Raw genomic sequence first — 21350 nt, 5'->3', positions numbered from 1 at the left:
AACTGTTCTGGAACAGTGTTGTAAATACAACTTAACCACTGATTTCTAGTCGTGTCCTCTTTTGGAAGACCAAACAAAGTAGTTTCGCTTTCACAACGAAACACACAGCGTCACACACGGAGGGCTAGAGTGAGCAGAGGCGGCGGGCTTGAGAACGGCGTGGCCGGCGGATTTGACGAAGTAGTGGCTGGCGGGCTTACGGCAACCACATGTGACGACCCCGAGCTGGACTCCGCTTTGTCCACGATGAAAGCCGATCCGGTGATCCACAGCGCGAAGTTGATGTATTTCCTCAGCAACCAGCACGAATCAGCTCTAGGCATGACGAAGCGGATATCGTCCTCTTTTGGAAGGCCAAACAAAGTAGTTTCACTTTCACAACGAAACACACAGCGTCTTCACGACATTGCGGCAGCAACAATACTACAGTGAGAATAAAAGTTACGCCTTCTTTCTTTGCGTGAACATTTGGGCGGCGTTATGCAAATCTTCCCACATCGTGACGTAGACATGTGGGACATGAGACATGAAAAATTGAAATCGCATCATATGACCCCTTTAATGGTTCTCCACAGATCTTGAATACTTGACTTTCATAAAGCACATCTCAGATGTTTCTCAGAATAGTTGTCTACAGGCACATATGTAATCCTATAAAAACAGTTCTCCACTACAAGTATGTGAACGGTCATAAAGACAGTGAGGGAATCACAAAACGCTCTCTGTGTGTTTGACGGTTTGAGCAGGGAGGCCAATTGTGGTCAGATTCACTGAGAAGGGAGACGAAGTTTGCGGCGTCTGCACGGTTTCGTGAAAAAAAGGAAAATGACACTCAAAGAGCTGTGACAGTTAGGATTATATTAGAGGTCAACCTTTATTTTGGTTTCGCATGTTTGTTCCCCCGCAAAACCCTGAGGCAAAGTTAAATAATATTTAAGGAGACAAAGGTTGTTCTGTGTCGAGAATATAGGGCCACCAAATTTCTGTTGACATGGCCCTTTATTAAGTGTGTGGTTGCTGAGGAGAGCAATCCGAGGAGCGTTTGGCCTCTCGCAAAATCTTACCCGACCGTTGAGAAACATTCTGCGCAACAGTGACCGCCGTGCTGCGGCACACAGCTTATTTTCTGCTTGTCACTCATGAAAGAAAACAAGTGCTGACTGGCAACCACCAGGCATGGAAATATGACCCTTATTTATGGCTTTTACCGAAAGCTGACCCAAGAGTGCAATATTTTTAAAAGGCAAGAGATTGGTCAACTAAAAGAGAGCAGAAATGGCGTCCTAGACAGTCATGCACTGCTGGAGTCTCCTATGATGGAGTCAGCGCTTCTTTTGCCTAAGAATAGCTGTCAGCTGATGTTCACAGCGCCTGAAAGAAGTGCTACAGAGAGATTGTATGATTTATTTGAATATTTTGGGTCAATTCCAGGGTCATCCTACACTGATCAAAGGTTACAGCAAAGGAGGAAAGCAGGCAGGAGCCTGGAGTTGATCTTTAATGTACAAATGTCAGATTATTGTTTAAAAGTTTGGGGTCAGTAAGATTTTTTTAATGTTTTTGAAAAAAAAAGTCTCTTATGCTCACCAAATAAAAATACTGTAAAAACAGTAATATTATGAAATATTTTTTTACAGTTTAGAATAACTATTTCTATTGTAATGTATTTTAAAATGTAATTTATTTCTGTGATGGCAAAGCTGAATTTTCAGCATCATTGCTCCAGTTTTCAGTGTCACGTCAGAAATTCTAATATGCTGATTTGCTGCTTAGGAAACATTTACTATTATTATCAATGTTGAAAACAATTGTGCTTCTTAAAATTGTTGCTACATTTTATTATTATTATTATTATTATTGTTGAAAATTAGACTTGTAAGTCATTTACAGAGCTGTTATTCTTTTATTTAGAGAGTGAGAAATAGAAAAACATAGATTTATCTGTAGACATGTAGTGGTGCCGTGAGGTCATTTTAATGTGTACATATTTTTCAGCAACTTTAAAACATTTTTAGGCCTTATCACCTCTTGCATCAGCCCTCCTACTCACCCCATCAGCAAAAATGTGTGCAAAAAAAACAAAACAGGTTTTGAGTAAAAGTAAAACCCAAAACAGCAGCGCTGCATTAAACATCATCAGACTCGGACAGACTACTGTGTGTGAACGCTTGAGGATCTTCTCAGATCCGTCTGGCCCGAGTAATTCAAGCTTGGAGGGGACACCCATCTAAAAAAATACGGCCCGCTATTATTCAGCCTAAAGGAAGGAATAATAAAAAGGGGAAAAGAAAGACAATCCATCAGGCATCTAAATCAGCTGACATCCCCAGGTCTCCCCGCGCTGTAGGTGGCTGCGCTGCAGAGCGGCGTCTGATAACATCAGTGAGAAGTTAAACAAAAGGCATTTTTCCCTCAAACCGGCCTTATTTTAAATTGTAATGATATTTCACAATATTACCGTTTTTACTGTATTTTTGATCAAACAAATGCAGCCTTGGTAGACAAGAGACACTTGGCAACCCCAAACCTTTGAACAGTATTTTATATGGAATTCTGGTCATCTTTCTAGTTGTTTCTTTTTCCATTAATGGTTCTCCACAGATCTTGAATACTTGACTTTCATGAAGCACATCTCAGATGTTTCTCAGAATAGTTGTCTACAGGCACATATGTAATCCTATAAAAACAGTTCTCCACTACAAGTATGTGAACGGTCATAAAGACAGTGAGGGAATCACAAAACGCTCTCTGTGTGTTTGACGGTTTGAGCAGGGAGGCCAATTGTGGTCAGATTCACTGAGAAGGGAGACGAAGTTTGCGGCGTCTGCACGGTTTCGTGAAAAAAAGGAAAATGACACTCAAAGAGCTGTGACAGTTAGGATTATATTAGAGGTCAACCTTTATTTTGGTTTCGCATGTTTGTTCCCCCGCAAAACCCTGAGGCAAAGTTAAATAATATTTAAGGAGACAAAGGTTGTTCTGTGTCGAGAATATAGGGCCACCAAATTTCTGTTGACATGGCCCTTTATTAAGTGTGTGGTTGCTGAGGAGAGCAATCCGAGGAGCGTTTGGCCTCTCGCAAAATCTTACCCGACCGTTGAGAAACATTCTGCGCAACAGTGACCGCCGTGCTGCGGCACACAGCTTATTTTCTGCTTGTCACTCATGAAAGAAAACAAGTGCTGACTGGCAACCACCAGGCATGGAAATATGACCCTTATTTATGGCTTTTACCGAAAGCTGACCCAAGAGTGCAATATTTTTAAAAGGCAAGAGATTGGTCAACTAAAAGAGAGCAGAAATGGCGTCCTAGACAGTCATGCACTGCTGGAGTCTCCTATGATGGAGTCAGCGCTTCTTTTGCCTAAGAATAGCTGTCAGCTGATGTTCACAGCGCCTGAAAGAAGTGCTACAGAGAGATTGTATGATTTATTTGAATATTTTGGGTCAATTCCAGGGTCATCCTACACTGATCAAAGGTTACAGCAAAGGAGGAAAGCAGGCAGGAGCCTGGAGTTGATCTTTAATGTACAAATGTCAGATTATTGTTTAAAAGTTTGGGGTCAGTAAGATTTTTTTAATGTTTTTGAAAAAAAAAGTCTCTTATGCTCACCAAATAAAAATACTGTAAAAACAGTAATATTATGAAATATTTTTTTACAGTTTAGAATAACTATTTCTATTGTAATGTATTTTAAAATGTAATTTATTTCTGTGATGGCAAAGCTGAATTTTCAGCATCATTGCTCCAGTTTTCAGTGTCACGTCAGAAATTCTAATATGCTGATTTGCTGCTTAGGAAACATTTACTATTATTATCAATGTTGAAAACAATTGTGCTTCTTAAAATTGTTGCTACATTTTATTATTATTATTATTATTATTGTTGAAAATTAGACTTGTAAGTCATTTACAGAGCTGTTATTCTTTTATTTAGAGAGTGAGAAATAGAAAAACATAGATTTATCTGTAGACATGTAGTGGTGCCGTGAGGTCATTTTAATGTGTACATATTTTTCAGCAACTTTAAAACATTTGTAAGCCTTATCACCTCTTGCATCAGCCCTCCTACTCACCCCATCGCCAAAAATGTGTGCAGAAAAAAAAAAGGGTTTTGAGTAAAAGTAAAACCCAAAACAGCAGCGCTGCATTAAACATCATCAGACTCGGACAGACTACTGTGTGTGAACGCTTGAGGATCTTCTCAGATCCGTCTGGCCCGAGTAATTCAAGCTTGGAGGGGACACCCATCTAAAAAAATACGGCCCGCTATTATTCAGCCTAAAGGAAGGAATAATAAAAAGGGGAAAAGAAAGACAATCCATCAGGCATCTAAATCAGCTGACATCCCCAGGTCTCCCCGCGCTGTAGGTGGCTGCGCTGCAGAGCGGCGTCTGATAACATCAGTGAGAAGTTAAACAAAAGGCATTTTTCCCTCAAACCGGCCATCTTTCAGCTTGACTACTGCTGTAAACATCATTCCAGAACACAACATTATGAGACATCTTACCCTACATTCCTGATCCTCCTTTTTAAAGGGAGAGTGAAGTTTCAGAGCTTTGCCAAGAGAAGACTCCAAAGAGTTTCGAGACACTCAGAGAGGGAGAGTTACAGCATTTAAAAAAATGTACCACCATCCTGACAGTGAGTTTTGCTCGAGAGCTCTGTTTCACCTTCGAGTCTGTTATTGACACATCGAGAATTAGAATAAATTCTCTCTAGTGGCTCATGCAGACTGTCTAATGAGCTCGCTGTCATCCGCAGAAGTAATTTCTCCCAGAACAAGGTTTCATACCAGAAGTTTTGGAAATCCATTTGGAAAAGGAATCGTTCCATTGACCTTAATACCTTTCCGAACATTCTCTTTGAGCATTCCTTCACTCCCTTCGGTTCTAACTGATTTCATAAAAGCGGTAATATGTAAAAGTGAGGAGGGGCTCTGTTGAAATAACCTTGAATCTAAATGATCCTTGAATCCCCATGTTGTCTGAGAAACTCTTCACTGTCTTTAAACGCCTCATAACTTCCGCATGACACATTTTCTGGACCGTGTCTTCAACTTCCACAGTGCACAGTGCAGTTCACCTCTTCGCCTCGTGTCCTATGGCAAATTATCCCCTGTAACCGCTGCGTCAACAGCCAACTCCCTTGTGATGCACGCTCTGGATGCCAGCTAGTTATGGCAATCTAAGAACAAACACACGTGGGCCTATTAGATGTGATTCAAGTGTAATGCACAGTCTTACACTTAAGTTTTGTGTCGGCTTGTGATGCAAAAACAATTCATTTTATTGCATTATTCTGCTGACATCTGGTTGAAAATTAAACAAAAAATTTAATGTTATAAATGCTTTCTTAAAGAAAAAAATGAATTAAAAAAAATTTGAAATGACAAGAGTTCTTGAATATTTTAACAAGAATAATTATGACATTTTCCTTTTAAAATTATGGGAATAAATGGCGGCTGCGAACGCTATTTATCATGGCACTGAATGTGAGTGTTTAGCAACCCAGTTGCTACATTCTCTCTCTCCTCTCATTGTCTGTCTCAGTGTCTATAGATTTCAGCATTATGTATCTGGAGATTCTTGGATAACTATTTTTTAAATATCTATGATGTATGGGATCATCAAACCTAAATTTTCAAATTTGAATAAAAAAACTGAATATTTAAATTACAGTGTTGTTTTTGATGTATCTGTGAATTTGCTCTATAGTTTTCCATTGTTTTCAATACAAAATGAATGAATGAATGAATGAATGAACGAATGATTCTCTAACTCGTTTTCCAGTACAGATATCTAAACATTCTTAAATCAAGATATATTTACTAAAGAAGCACCATGACTTAAGATATTAAGCCCTGTTTTCTGATAAATGCATCAAACTTTTATGCTTAAAACCAGAAACTGAGGAAGAAACTTTTTTTTTTTTGCAGTGCATTACAGCTTGACAGTTGCTTCCAAACTCAGAAAGTGAATTAGTTGTCATCAATGAAACTTTAGACTGAAAAGTGTCTTTTCACCAACACATATGAAAATGAAATCACACTACATCTGTCTACAGGAGCAGGTAGGTTATATGTAATGCAACGTTGAGTTTCTAGCACTGCAATATTGGTCATACATCCACATATCCAAATGCCACAAAAACAGTCCTAACATATATTCATTTTCCATATATAGTCCTCTTTTTTATTATTATTACTAACAGAGGTCAAATAAATTCATCAAGTCATATTTACAGAGAAAGGCAATAAATATTTTATAATAGTAATAAAATTATTATTTTTTGCATATATTTATTTAATCGTACGAGTGGCATGATTGTTAGTAATGTCTGACAGACGATGACTATATAGACGAGTGTATACTACAGCTATACCCATATGGAGAGTCAACATCACCAACAGTGGCTGGAGTCCAGCGTCTGCAGAAAGGATTTCTTCTGTCTCGAACCTTCTAGAACTGAGAGAAAGCATTCTAGAACACAAAGGACATGACTGATTGTCAGGCGGACCGATTTCATTGGCTGAATGACCTGGAAGTAGTCAAAATCCGACACTTGTTGAGTGTCCGGGACGTTAAGAGCAATGCATCATACCTGTCTTTTTCATAACGTATTTTGGTAGCTAACATTTAGGGTTACGGCATAATCAGCACGTACGCATGATCCAAATGTAGACCATTAGAGCAATTCCTCAAACCATATTTCAGTCCCTTCATATCCAGGCTCACGTCTGGTTGTTCTTACACTTACTATTACCACAGCTAAACCTGATATCTGGCTAGTCAAAGCACATCGATCTATTCTGAATCACAGAATACAGAAAAAAATATCGAAGCGTTCTGTGCATTCGGCCCAGGAGAAGTCCTGGTGTCCGTTCAGATGAGAAAGGCATCCAACAGAGAGGCTCTTCAAAATATTGCACTCAAAGCTTCACGTTTACCTATGGAGGCCTGCAAAGGTCACATGACTCTGTTATCGCTCTCTCGTTGCGTCTCCATGACAGCCCATTCCAGTGGAAAGTACTGGATCCTTGTAGTTGGGGGCAACACCAATGAAAATAAAAGGTTTCCCAGGTGGTGCGGTTTGCTCTCGTCGCTATTCCAGAGTTTTAAACGTGTCAAAGCAGGAGACACTAGTTCCTTAAAGGTCACCCTTAGTTAATCCAGTATAAATAAAATAACAGACACCAATATTACATTTAAAAAAAGACCCACATTCAACAGCTGGGAGAAACTTGACGCTTCTGAAATATAAAAATAAAACATCTTTGAACTATTTTTTAAGCTTTTTGTCTCTTTTCCGTAGCCACTGTTTATTTGTGACCTCTTCCTTCTCCTGTTTCGGATTAGATTAAGGTGTTTGTAAGGTAAGAAGCATGTTGTGACCTCGGGGAGCAGTGCGTACTCATCCTCACTGTCTCAGTTCGTTTTGGGGTTGTGTTTTAAACGCCGTGCCCTTCGTGTCCGTTTCGTTACTGTCGTGAAACGGAACTCCGCCAGAGGGTCCACTTTTCCTTTGGGGTGGCGCTTCATGAAATGCACTTCCTGCTGCGTTTGCGTGGTCTTGGATCCTTTCTTGGGTCGACCCTTTCGGTTGAAACCCAAATACCAGCCTTTGTACTTGGCTGACACCAGCGCCGTGTAGTTGTTCTCCAAATATTCCTCCACAAAGACGCACTCTTGGTTATTACCATTGGGCTGAGAAGAAAAGGCAAGATGAAATGTCAGAAAAACAGTATACTTTTTGAACAACTCCTTAACTGATGGTCTGATGTACAGCCTGTCGGTAATTTTTGCAAAACATAAACCCTAACATAAAACAGTTTTCTCAAAGTTCATGACAACGGGATGCTCACAGACTTAAAAAGAAAAATACTATACATTATGTACAATATATTGGTGAATCTGTCAACAACACACTCAAGTCGTATTTAAAATAAAATAAAATAATAAAATAAAATAAAACAGCATAGTGTTTTATGACCCTGTTGTGGTTTATTTTACAATAATGACAAGCTTCCATATTATCCCACGTATTAGCCAGCTACTCACAAAATAATAAAATAAAATAAAATAAAATATTTGACTGCAGAATGACTGACCAATCAGAATCAAGTATTTTAGAGAGTCTCAATAATCCACTGAGTGAGGACATTTTAAAAAACACCCTATTTTTAAACCCTATTTATTATCATTTCACAATATATGTATTTCAAAATGTTTTCAAAGTTTGATTAAAAACTGATCTGCAGTTCACACACCTACAGTACTAAAAAAAAGCACGTAATGTCCCATTCATGGCAAATGTAGAGGGTTTTAGTCTTTCCACTTAGATTTGTTTGTGGTATGGCAGTTACAAGAACTTGTACAATTTTAAATTCAAACAGCCAGCCACAATATTTCATTTTTGTTGAAATAGATGGTATGAAAATATGTGTTGACTGGCTCCATTATGTAACCATCATGAGTTGGTCACAGTAGCAGTGGATTTGGTCCCAACTACAAACTCATACATCAAGTTGACATACGCTAAACATGCAATGCACAAGTAATAATATTCATAACTGCAATTATACATCAGCTCATGCGTAAATCAAAAGCATAGACACAGGAACCAAAAACTATTTCTGGATACATTCATATCGCAATTTAATGTGGCCCAACCCTGTTTTTTATACCTGTTTTTTTTTTTTTTGCAAGACACATTGAACCTGATATTTTCAATTCCAATATATGATAGTAAACATACCTTTCCAATAATTTTGCCATTCTTGTTCATGCAGATGTAGTATCCACTCTCTTTTCCTTTTATTCTAATGTGACTCCCGAATGTCTCCGTCTCCACAACAAGTAGAGCTGCAGGTAAAAATAAAACACAGTTTACTTAGAGTTCATGAAGACAATATGATGCTCACAGAATAAAAAAAATATTTGTTAGAAATATACTCCTAAAAATAGTATATCTGGGTGAATCTGTTAAGAACAAAACAAAACAAAACACAACACACAGAACAGAACAGAGTAGATAGATAGATAGATAGATAGATAGATAGATAGATAGATAGATAGATAGATAGATAGATAGATAGATAGATTTTTTTCTTCCATCAGTGTGAAAAAAACACTACTTTAAGTATGTATTTATGTATGTACTAAATACTACTTCTTGTAGTATTTAGTACACGATATAACATACCTTTTATACAAAAGGTACACATTTGGCATGTGAACTATTAAAAAAATATATCTGTAAGAGAAATGTAATGATTCATCATACACTACAGCTCCCTCACAACCCCCAAACACCCAACTCTCTCTCTTTCTCTCTGTAACCACCTTTGTTAAGGGTCCCTCTCTTGGGGGGAAGCAATCTGCCAAACTCCTTGGAGCAGTTCAGATCCCCAGGGATTGTGTTTCCACTTGCCTTTAGTTTGTGCTCACTCAGTCAAAAAGTTAGGATGATCCATTTGTTTAACACACTGGGCTATTCAAAGGTGCTCAAAGCAGAGAGGCTTAGAGAGCAACACCAAAACTGTCCCCTTCCAAAACAGCCCGGGGCAACATGAGAGGAACGACTAATCCAGGCAGGGCACTTAAGATCAAATGAGGGTGGGAAAGATCCCACTCCTCAGCAGCGCAGACCCCTTTAACAAAAGAATGACGTTTTGAAAGCCTGAAAAATAGCAAATATTCCTACATTTAAATCAACTCTGTACCTTAAAACCAAACGCTTAAAGCAGTCAGCCCACCATCTGTGCATCTCTCACACCAGCTGATTTCTTACTAGTGCAGCTTATTAATATTAAAGCACAGATGTCAACCGGACACAATGACCTTTAGTAATGTGAATGTTTTATTATCCCAAACAGGGGTGAAACCGAAGACATTTTTGTGATGTTTCTGGGAAGGCGAGTGTTTGCTGATAAATGAGCAATGTGAGTGCAAGATCTGATCCGGCAGTGTGTTCAAATATAAGATGTAGGGTTGTTTCATGCTGCTTTTGCTTTATTCAAGGAAACTAGCTGTGTTAAAATCGATGTGAAAGACTGTTCGCCACCCATTTTACTTCTGTAACATGACATATTTCCACGTGGAACTGGATATTCAGTTTTTTTTCCTTATGAATCAAGTCTGTCCTTCATTATATCTCACTGAATATCACTCTTCACAGAATAGGTTGCAAACAGCAATTCACAATAACTTAAAACATACTTTGAACATACACTACTGTTCAAAAGTTTGGTGTCGGTAAGATATTTTTTTTATGTTTATGTATATATATATATATATATATATATATATATATATATAAAGAAATCATTCTAACATGCTGATTTGATGATCTAGAAATATTTCTTATTGTCAATGTTGAAAACAGCTTACAGTAATATTTTTTAAACTGTGATACATTTTTTCAGGGTTATTTAATGAAAAGAAAGTTCAAAAGAAAAGCATTTATTTGAAACAGAAATCTTTTGTAACATCATAAATGTCTTTACTGTCACTTTTGATTGACCTTATGTGTCTTTGCTGAATAAACTTATTCATTTCTAATGAGAGAGAAAAAAACAAGTCTTGCTGACCTAAAACTTTATCAATGGTAATGTAAATGTGCATAAATGACATAAATCTGATATATTAACTCAATCTGACTCAAAACACTTAAAGGGGACATTGGATGGAAAATTCACTTTTACATGGTGTTTGCATATAAATGTCTTAGCAGTGTGTGGACACAACCACCCTACAATGATAAAAATCCATTTACTCCTTTTTTTAATACCCAAAAAACCTAAACAGTCTCAATTATCAAGCCGTTTTGATTTTCTGAGCAGTATGGCGTCATACTGCTCAGGCCCCGCCCACGGCTGCTGACAGACTGTCCTGTATTAGCATATTTCAGCCCTCAGCCAGTTGTACGCTGTTCTGCATTTTTTCAGCACTCGAGCAGCTGTAGCAACAACAATGTCTCGTAATCAATGCAGGTGTTTTGTAGTTGGATATAAAAGTGAACATAAGAGTCTTCATTTTCTCCTGACATCAGAGCCACTGAGGACGCAGTAGATTAGTTTTGTTTTTGATGGTAAAGCGCCACCAAATACACAAAAAAAAATGGAAGAGAGGGGTTGGATGAGCAGTAGCAACATTATCATTTAAAGAGACATGCACCGAAACGGCTCGCTGTGAACAGCTGTTTTTGACAAGGCAAAAAGGGTGTTGTTTTACACGACCAATGAGGAATTTTAACCAAAGTATGTTGCAGACATTTCATGAAGACCCTAAAGAATCAAACCAACTTGTGGAAAATGGACATCTGATTTCCCCTTTAAAAAAGCAACTCAGAACTGAGGCATGAATAAAACAAGCTCTGCTCTCCTTTTGTTTTTAGAATGTTCAAACTTATTAACGTTGACAGGACAGCAAGAACAGGGCAAAGCTGAGACAGAGGAGCACAGTGTGTGTGTGTGTCTCATGGAGTTCACAGGTGCCAGGTGTGGGGGTTTACCTGGATCTGCCTCCTCTCATGTTAACACAGGTATAGAGGATCTGCTCAGCCAATACTGCATAGACACTAACAGATTCAAGCAGTAAACAACACTGCTGTAAACACTTGCTGAATAACAAACAATAGCTCACACTGCTAGAAATGTCAACTGAATGAAGAACATTACCAGCATTGCCAAAAAACACTAGATCCCAATTTAACATAAGAAATTACACATTTTACCTAATCCTGCTAAATAATTACTGAAAATTGCTGACCATTGCAGACATTGTTAAACAAAGCTTGATTCCACAAGCTGTCATGTTTTGTGTTCAAATGCTATTATTCACAGTGCAACAGAGGGATCCCCAAACATTTTTTGTCAGCCGAACCGCTTTGATCTAAAATATTTACCTGAAGTACCACTTATTTATTTACCTTTATTTAACCGGGAAATTAAAAACTCTTGAGATTTAAAATCTCATTTACAAGAGGGTCCTGGCCAAGATAGTCAGCATATTTAGTTACACATAAAACAAAATGCATTCGTTTACATACACAGAAACATACACTTAAGATTTTACATTTATATTTTAGTAATTTAACAACACATTGGCATGTTCACGGTACTCAGATATCAGATAATGGTCACATGACATGCAAACAAAACATTTATATAATATATTTTTATTTGGATTGTTTTCATTTTAAAATTAAGTTTAATTGGACAACATAATTAATCATTATTTTCATTAACTCACGAAACTCAGTTTGGGAAACCCTGGCAAGCACATGTTGCATTCTCCACATTGCCACAAGGGACGCTATAGCAAACACAAGCATACAATGTCTGCTTCTATGGTAACGATTTTCATTTAGGTCAGCTTCTGACTTCATGCAGTTTAATGGCACAGATATTTGAAGATGGTAAGATTTATGCCCATTCTGAACACAACCCTGAAACACAACCATCAAAACACCATCACCATCAGTGACCAAATTAACAGTGAATCAAAGTGATAGCTCACCCAAAAATAAAATCTATGATTTATGATCATTTACTCGCCTTCATGTTGCTCAAAATCTGTATGATTCATTCACAAATCAGACATAAATACTTCTCTTATGAACTTTCATGTATGTGCTAGGTCGATATCAAGATTTTCAGTGGATATTGTCTTAAATTCTATTAAGTTGCACTAAATAAAGGAAGTCATACAAGTTTGAACCAACATGTAGGTTAGAAAATATCGACAGAATTATCATTTTTAGATGAACTGTGCCTTTAAAATCCAATATTCTTAATCCTGCATCCTGGTGTTCATCTAATGTGACACAAAACGAACAAAAACTTCAGCTCACATTAAATAATTTCTCTTCACTCACATTACAGTTAAGCACAGGCATAAGAATAAAACTCCATACAAAAAGAAACAAACAGAAACGGAGCACTAGAAATCCAAAGGTTTATAAGACTACATAAGAAACAGGATTATGCAGGTATAGGAATCCAGGACTAAAGGTTTATGGAGTCATGTCTGTTGTAGAATCTTCATGCTGAACAGCTCTGACTGACACAACCGAGCACAAGACTGAAATATAAACATGCTTGTATCAGTCGACAAAGTTAAGACCAGCATTCAGTGTGTTTATCTTCAAGTGTTCGAGTCCCTGTTCTCACACTCGTACCGCTGGGGCACGCTGCCCATCAGTTCTGTGGTTTTTGTTTTGTTTATATACTTTGTTTATACTATGTTAAAGAGAAGAAGTTCATCTTAGATACGATATTAGCAGGCCTAGATGGAATTCTCTGCCCTGAACTGGGGAAATATGGTATTTAAACATGGTAAAGTGAGTTCAGTGGAGCTAATGGAGAGTACTAAACACTTTATCTTAGTGGAATGCATTAGTTAAATTAGCCTAATTATTTAGTCAATTAAAATGCAAGAGGCAGCTTTAAAGATTCTGAAGCTATATATTATTATCAGAAAACTGATTGAAGCACACTCACAGCCATTTAGGAAGACTTGAAAACATGCAACACAAGAATATATAAGATAGTTAAAGGGATAGTTCATCCAAAAATGAATCAGACTGATTCAGTTCTCAAATTCAACTCACTAAATACACTTACACGCACACAAATATTCTGATATGAATCATGCAATATTTTGATTATAATTGAGTCATACCACAATCTGACTGCCCGATTCAGTTTAATAATATTCTGGTTCCTCAAATTCCGATTCCCACCCATAGAATATATGTAACATGTAAACATAAATATTGTGTGCATATGTATGCATATATTGTATTCAGAATATGGCTGAATTTGATATGCATGAAAATAGTCAATGATGCTGTCACGGCGGTTAACTTTATTTTCAGTGAATAATGGCTTATTGTGCTTAGTTATATGGCCTACTATTATTATACCACATTTATTACACCTCTGTGGTTTTTGCATCTTTTTTAAGAGCCTCAGTCATTGCAAGTGCTGTCTTTATAACTCCCCCGTTTGTGTTTAACAAAAGAAACAAAGTCATACAGGTTTGGAACGACACAAGGGTGAGTAAGTGATGACAGAAATTGAATTTTTGGTTGAAATATCCCTTTAAATTATTCTACCTTACATGTTCAACATAAACTAAGTCAAATGTTACAGGTTCTACTGGGTGGTTATTCAGAGCACAGGAACACTCCCGTACCGTACTTGCCCCCATCGTCTCCATTGGCGTTGATCTTCTTGCCCAGGATCTGCACGTGTTTCCCAGTGGTTCGGCTGTAGAGCTGATATATCCGCACCTGCTTCCGACTCACGTCATCTCTGGTTTGGTTCTCAATGTAGAACCGGAAGTCGGCGGAACTCTGGTGAGATTCCTAGAACCAGCAAGAACAAAATGTGTGTTGATCTAATTCTTCATTCAGTTTTACAACTGCATGCATTTTAACGCTGCAAATCCTTTACCTAATTTGGTGTTCCCGGTCAAAAATGACCGGCCTTTTAAAAACTGCTTGTACATCTCTTATTATGCTTGATGATCTTGGATTTATATTTTTTTCCCCTTTCAATTAGCACAGGTTTTGTATTTCTTTTTAGAACTGATTAGTTATAGGCCTCACTGATCTGATCTTATGCACCTCCGTTTTTTTTTTAAAAAATCCTCATTTGTGGATAATTTGGGCAATGAGGCGCATGAGCTCAGATCAATCAACTCTAAAATGAAATACAAAACCTGTGCTAATTGAAAGAAAATAAGTTATTGAAATTATTAAATCCAATAGCATAATAATCCATTTATAAACTATTTTTTTGTAGACCAGTCAATTTTGACTGGGAACACCACAAGTGTGACAAGGTTGGAAAAATCCCCCCAAAAAAGTGCAAAAATTATCCAGTTTTTGGGAAGTTGTTATACCATGTGTGAGCAAAGCCAGAAAGTTTTAGTTCAAAGTAACGACATTAACTAGCATTTTTGGAGAAAAGAAAGTCTTCTGTGCATCAAATGGCATTAACAACGATTTTACTTTAAACATATGAAACAAGAGGATGGGATTTCATAATTTGGGAATTGACTGGAAAGTGGTCATGCCAGAACAGTTATAGTCGTTTCAGAGAAAAAGCGATTTTTCATTTTGAAAAAAAGATTATGATAACACACTTTTTTAGGAAAAACCTGCTGTGATGAAACATTCACAATAAGACTAGGAATGTGTATTAACAGAGTAAATAGGGTCAAATTTAGATTTCATGTTGAATCAACATTAAACTAACTTTACAGCAGAAATTGAATTTGTTTTAGATTTTGTTTCCACAGCATCTCCTGTCGCTCACATTTACACTCACCCGAGGCTTTATATGAAAATCACCAATCCACCACTCATCTAATATCCTCCTATCTTTGCTCCTCCTCCTCTTCTGTCATCCTTCCATATGTGAGGAAAACATATACCTCTAAAAACCCTGGAATCTCCGTCCCAGCCAAGACTACTCTCACGGGCAGAAACGAGGGGTAATTATCCTGTAATGAGCTTTTATGTGGCTTCTCTCAGGTGATTAATTACGCTCACATTACATGCTTTCACTCCATGTTATTTTAACCTCGGCTAATTAATGATATTTAGGGAGCATGAGGGAAAAAGCAGTTCACGGTAAAAAAAATAAAAGAAAGCTTTTCTTTTTTTGAGAAAGAAACTTCCATAGAGATCCATGCTGAATGCACGACTGTTAAGAAATACATCAACACGACACAACTGGCTAAATTAACCCATTAATACAGGAATTATATCACAAATGAAAAAAAAAATTATTTTTACTTCAAAACAATGTAATTATTCCCTTTTTTTTCCCAAGATAATACATTTTAAGAGGGCTAAATCAAATATTGAATATACTGATAAAAAACACTATACCATTTGTATTGTTTTTGAAAGAAGTTTTGTATGCTCATCAAGGCTACATTTATTGGATGAAAAATACAGAAAAAACAATAATATTGTGAAAAATTATTATATTATTCTTATTATTTCATTATTATAATTTAAAACAACTGTTTTCTAGTTTAATATAATTTCAAATGTAATTTAATCTTGTGAGGAAACACTGATTTTTCAGCATCATTACTGTTGTCATATGATTCTTATTGTTATTAATGTTGAAAACAGTTGTGCTGCTTAATAGTTTTTGTGGAAATTGTGACATTTTTTTCAGGATTCTTTGGTGAATAGAAAGTTCAAAAGAACAGCATTTATTTGAAATACTAATATTTTATAACATAAATGTCTTTACTGTCACTTTGGAACAACTTAATGCATCCTTGCTGAATAAAAGTATTAATTTCATTAAAATAAAATATAAGCATGGAGAAAATATAATAAAAAATAAAATATAAGCATGGAGAAGAACTTCTGAATATATGCTATAATTAAAAAAAAAAAAAACCCTGCAATTACATATAAAGAGGGCAGTCATATAGAATTATGTGAAAAGGTCAAAGGTAATCATTCATAGTGGTTTGGATGCAAAATGACATCATGAATCCTGAAAGTTAAAAATAACATTTAAAGATCTGACCAGTGCAGTGGACACATGCACTAAAGGATTCAACAAACCAAAAGGCATTTCACAACATAGGTAAGCGGTATTATGGCATTAAAAACAACAATTATACACATATTAGTTCAAGTTGGTCATCCTAAGGTCATCTCAATTCTTCTAGAAAAATAAACTGCATTACTTTCGTCATTGTTATAAATATTACATTATTTTCCTACATGAAGACATGGATTACATTAAAAGAGGAGTCAGCATACGCTGGTCTCTCTTATGTCAAAAACAACTCAGTTTAACGCAGAATCAAGGTTAATTCTGAGCTCTTAGCCAATTTCAGCTCACAAAAAGCAAACACATACACAACTCCTGCACACACTCAGCCTCTCCTCGGAAGGATTTACTCTGAAATCTGGCCATCTAGTCAGACACAGAGGTGTGTTTTGTAGACAGTTACATACGAACAGGAGTGGGAAGGCAGAGGGCATGCCTATGCAGGGAGCTAGCCACGGCCAAACATTTTTATCACGCCGCCCGACTCCCTTCAAAGCCAACCTAGGCAAACGAATCTCAAAAGCCCAGCCCCGTCCCGAGCACTCTTGCATGTTAGATAGGCCCTATCTGCAGACACCACTCTCTGCGCAGGATGCATCTCAGGAAACAATGCTTCAGTGCACTGCCACTTAAACTGTGCTTATCTTCCACTGCATCTCCTTAATAACAACTTTGTTTGTTTTCTCAGGGAGAACCTACAACAACAGCGAAGCCCACGGTTAGCAGTAGAAGCAGGTGATACGTATACTCTGTCTATCAATGACCTAAAGAAGTACTACTGTCATCACTGCCACACTAAAGCCTTGTTTGTGCCAACTGCTTTGGAACAAAACTGAACGCACAGAATTATATAACCAACATGGGTCTCGTTTTCTTCAAAGCTTTGGCTTTTGTTCCTGGTTTGAGCGGTGATCGCCCCCTTCTATTACGACATTCTGATGCAAGTTTTATAATCACAATGCCTTGACCCATTTGCCAGGGGAAAAAAGGCTCTCATTAAGCTATTCCCGCCTTGTGAGGAATGTACATCTGTCAGTAAAGATGGATTTGAGGAACTGCAAATATTTAATTACTTATGTGTTAGGTATATTTTGTCAGTTGAATTCAAAGGATTAGTCAAGTGTTGGGAGAGTCTGAGATTGCAGCTAATCTTACCTTAATAGCTTTTAAAAGGAAAAAAAAATAATGATAACTATTTGGTCACTTAGCCTCCTTAGATTTTAGAAGTTGATGTACACTATATATGTCTTTACTTGTATATACATATGTTTTATGCATTGTTGTGGGTTTTAGTCAATCTAATCTTAATTGTATTTAATATGTAATTAATTTAATTTAAATGTAATTTTATGGTCAATCCAACATGTTCATCCTCCTAGAAATAAATATTCCACACACAAAGACAAAAAGACATCTATTTCATCTCCACTAAAAGGTCACTGAGTTCATATTATTAATTATAATTTAAATGCACAGATTGATTATTTTAGTATTCAACGTTAAATCCGTCAAAACATGAGTTTACTAACTATTCTGAACGGATATAATTATGACTCGTTATGAATTACTAGAGTCATGGTCAAACACAAAAAAAGCACAAAAGGAACTTTTAGAGAAAGTAAATTCAATTCCGCTGGCAAGACCACCAACAAATCCAAAGCTTCGTTTTAATTTTACAGCCTCTGGGGCGTAGATTTCCCATGCCTCTGTTTTCAAAACCTTAAAACAACAAATTGAACAAGCTTTGTGTTTGCGCACCGGCGGCACATCCTCATAATCCCTTAATCCAGATTCATGACGACAGTGAAACAGCCAGACTTACCTGCAGCTGGAAGTAGAGGACCAGAAAATGTAAACACCTGGAAAGACAGACAGACACAGAGAGAGAGAGAGAGAGAGAGAGAGAGAGAGAGAGAGAGAGAGAGAAGGAGGGGTGAATCACAAGTAATTACACCAGATAAAAATTTAGCAGTTCATTTTAAACCTGGTTTTGAGCGACTTCTGTTGGCAAGAATGTACGAACTCAAGGTGAATCAAAGAGATTATTAAGAATATTCCTTACACGTATATGAACCTTGACGGCAGAACAAACATCTTGGTCAAATACACCTGTTTCCAGCGTTTGCCGCTCCAGTAAGTGCCGCGCGGAGCCCCGCCACTATCTCACACACAAAATCCCGGAGGAGAGGTGCAATTCCAAGGAAAAGAGAGATAAAGGAAGTGTAACTGTGCCGCTGGAAGCAGCATGAGGCTGTTTCTTGTTTGAAAAGGATCTGAATAAACGCAAATCAGTGTCTTCCCCGTGGTGTCCACGCTCCTCCGCGGTCCGCGCGCGCTGCGCTCTCTCGCCAAAGCGCGCAAAGATTGAATTGGTCAGAAAGACTGAAGCGGGGTGTCTCCTCCTCGGTGAACAATCCGCGACCTTTAGTGCTTATTCTTTATCCAGTATGCGATATAAAAAGATACATTCCGTTCGTACCTGCCGAAGTCACCTGAAAGTGCACACCTTACGTGGATCATTTCAAGCTTCCCGTGTCCATTGTTTGGAGAGGGAAAACTTTCCCAAAAAGTCCAAGCTGTCAGGATAGATGAGTTACGTTCAGAAGTTTCTTCTGTAGTTGTTGCTTCACTTATATCCAAGTCGTTTGTACATAAAAGGCGCACAGACCCGTTGCAGATCCTGGAAGAGCGCTGGGTGATGGGACGGGACTGTCTGTCTGTGTGCCGAGGAGGGTTGGAGCGCACTGAGGGGTTTTGTGTTGGTGGTGGGTGGAAACCTGTCAGTGGTTTTGCACCTGATAGGGTGATCTGAGAGAGTCCATCGGTGCGCGGAATGCGCCTTTCCTCTGTCTGAGCACAGTTTCCTTTGCACTTCTCGTAGTTTCTTAAACTCTTTCGTCGATTCGATGTGAATCTGTGAGAATTCCTTGCAGATTACTCATAGGAACTCATAAACAGGTGCATTTCAGTTGAGCAAAACCAGACACGCGGTGTTGAGATAACCAAATTCTCATCTGATGGGGTAAAGAGAAAGAGGCGTTTCATTTAATTTAATGGTGTATATATATATATATATATATATATATATATACTGCTCTAGCAAATATGTTTTTGTGGGTTTTTATTCAATCTAATCTTAATTGTATTTAATATGTAATTAATTTAATTTAAATGTAATTTTATGGTCAATCCAACATGTTCATCCTCCTAGAAATAAATATTCCACACACAAAGACAAAAAGACATCTATTTCATCTCCACTAAAAGGTCACTGAGTTCATATTATTAATTATAATTTAAATGCACAGATTGATTATTTTAGTATTCAACGTTAAATCCGTCAAAACATGAGTTTACTAACTATTCTGAACGGATATAATTATGACTCGTTATGAATTACTAGAGTCATGGTCAAACACAAAAAAAGCACAAAAGGAACTTTTAGAGAAAGTAAATTCAATTCCGCTGGCAAGACCACCAACAAATCCAAAGCTTCGTTTTAATTTTACAGCCTCTGGGGCGTAGATTTCCCATGCCTCTGTTTTCAAAACCTTAAAACAACAAATTGAACAAGCTTTGTGTTTGCGCACCGGCGGCACATCCTCATAATCCCTTAATCCAGATTCATGACGACAGTGAAACAGCCAGACTTACCTGCAGCTGGAAGTAGAGGACCAGAAAATGTAAACACCTGGAAAGAGAAAGAAAGAGAGAATGAGAGGGAGAGACAGAATGGAAGTAAGGAGGGGTGAATCACAAGCAATTACACCAGATAAAAATGTAGCAGTTCATCTTAAACCTGGCTTTGAGCGACTTCTATTGGCAAGAATGTACGAACTCAACGTGAATCAAATGAAGTATTAAGAATATTCCTTACACGTAGATTAACCTTGACGGCAGACCAGACATCTTGGTCAAATACACCTGTTTCCAGCGTTTGCCGCTCCAGTAAGTGCCGCGCGGAGCCCCGCCACTATCTCACACACAAAATCCCGGAGGAGAGGTGCAATTCCAAGGAAAAGAGAGATAAAGGAAGTGTAACTGTGCCGCTGGAAGCAGCATGAGGCTGTTTCTTGTTTGAAAAGGATCTGAATAAACGCAAATCAGTGTCTTCCCCGTGGTGTCCACGCTCCTCCGCGGTCCGCGCGCGCTGCGCTCTCTCGCCAAAGCGCGCAAAGATTGAATTGGTCAGAAAGACTGAAGCGGGGTGTCTCCTCCTCGGTGAACAATCCGCGACCTTTAGTGCTTATTCTTTATCCAGTATGCGATATAAAAAGATACATTCCGTTCGTACCTGCCGAAGTCACCTGAAAGTGCACACCTTACGTGGATCATTTCAAGCTTCCCGTGTCCATTGTTTGGAGAGGGAAAACTTTCCCAAAAAGTCCAAGCTGTCAGGATAGATGAGTTACGTTCAGAAGTTTCTTCTGTAGTTGTTGCTTCACTTATATCCAAGTCGTTTGTACATAAAAGGCGCACAGACCCGTTGCAGATCCTGGAAGAGCGCTGGGTGATGGGACGGGACTGTCTGTCTGTGTGCCGAGGAGGGTTGGAGCGCACTGAGGGGTTTTGTGTTGGTGGTGGGTGGAAACCTGTCAGTGGTTTTGCACCTGATAGGGTGATCTGAGAGAGTCCATCGGTGCGCGGAATGCGCCTTTCCTCTGTCTGAGCACAGTTTCCTTTGCACTTCTCGTAGTTTCTTAAACTCTTTCGTCGATTCGATGTGAATCTGTGAGAATTCCTTGCAGATTAC

The 21350-nt window shown here is 37.9% G+C and overlaps 1 protein-coding gene across 2 annotated transcripts; it reads right to left on the bottom strand.

Moving 5' to 3' along the window:
* Nucleotides 1–6307: 6307 nt before the first annotated feature.
* LOC107660805 (fibroblast growth factor 18-like) lies at nt 6308–21337 on the bottom strand. 2 transcript variants are annotated; one of them, XM_016450229.1, is made up of 5 exons: nt 20475–21337; nt 20252–20288; nt 14202–14373; nt 8758–8864; nt 6308–7706 (listed from the first exon to the last, which is right to left on the bottom strand). In XM_016450229.1, exons 1-5 carry the CDS (start codon nt 20504–20506, stop codon nt 7428–7430), a joined length of 627 nt encoding a protein of 208 aa, XP_016305715.1. In that variant the 5' UTR covers nt 20507–21337; the 3' UTR covers nt 6308–7427. The 2 variants fall into 2 exon arrangements, with proteins under 2 accessions (XP_016305715.1, XP_016305714.1); XM_016450228.1 differs by lacking the exons at nt 20252–20288; nt 20475–21337 and adding exons at nt 18420–18456; nt 18660–19522.
* Nucleotides 21338–21350: the final 13 nt, after the last annotated feature.

Source organism: Sinocyclocheilus anshuiensis, unplaced genomic scaffold (assembly GCF_001515605.1).
Source record: "Sinocyclocheilus anshuiensis isolate Anshui unplaced genomic scaffold, SAMN03320099.WGS_v1.1 scaffold1289, whole genome shotgun sequence".
Taxonomy (NCBI): Eukaryota; Metazoa; Chordata; class Actinopteri; order Cypriniformes; family Cyprinidae; genus Sinocyclocheilus; species Sinocyclocheilus anshuiensis.
This window is presented reverse-complemented; position numbering and strand designations above follow the sequence as displayed.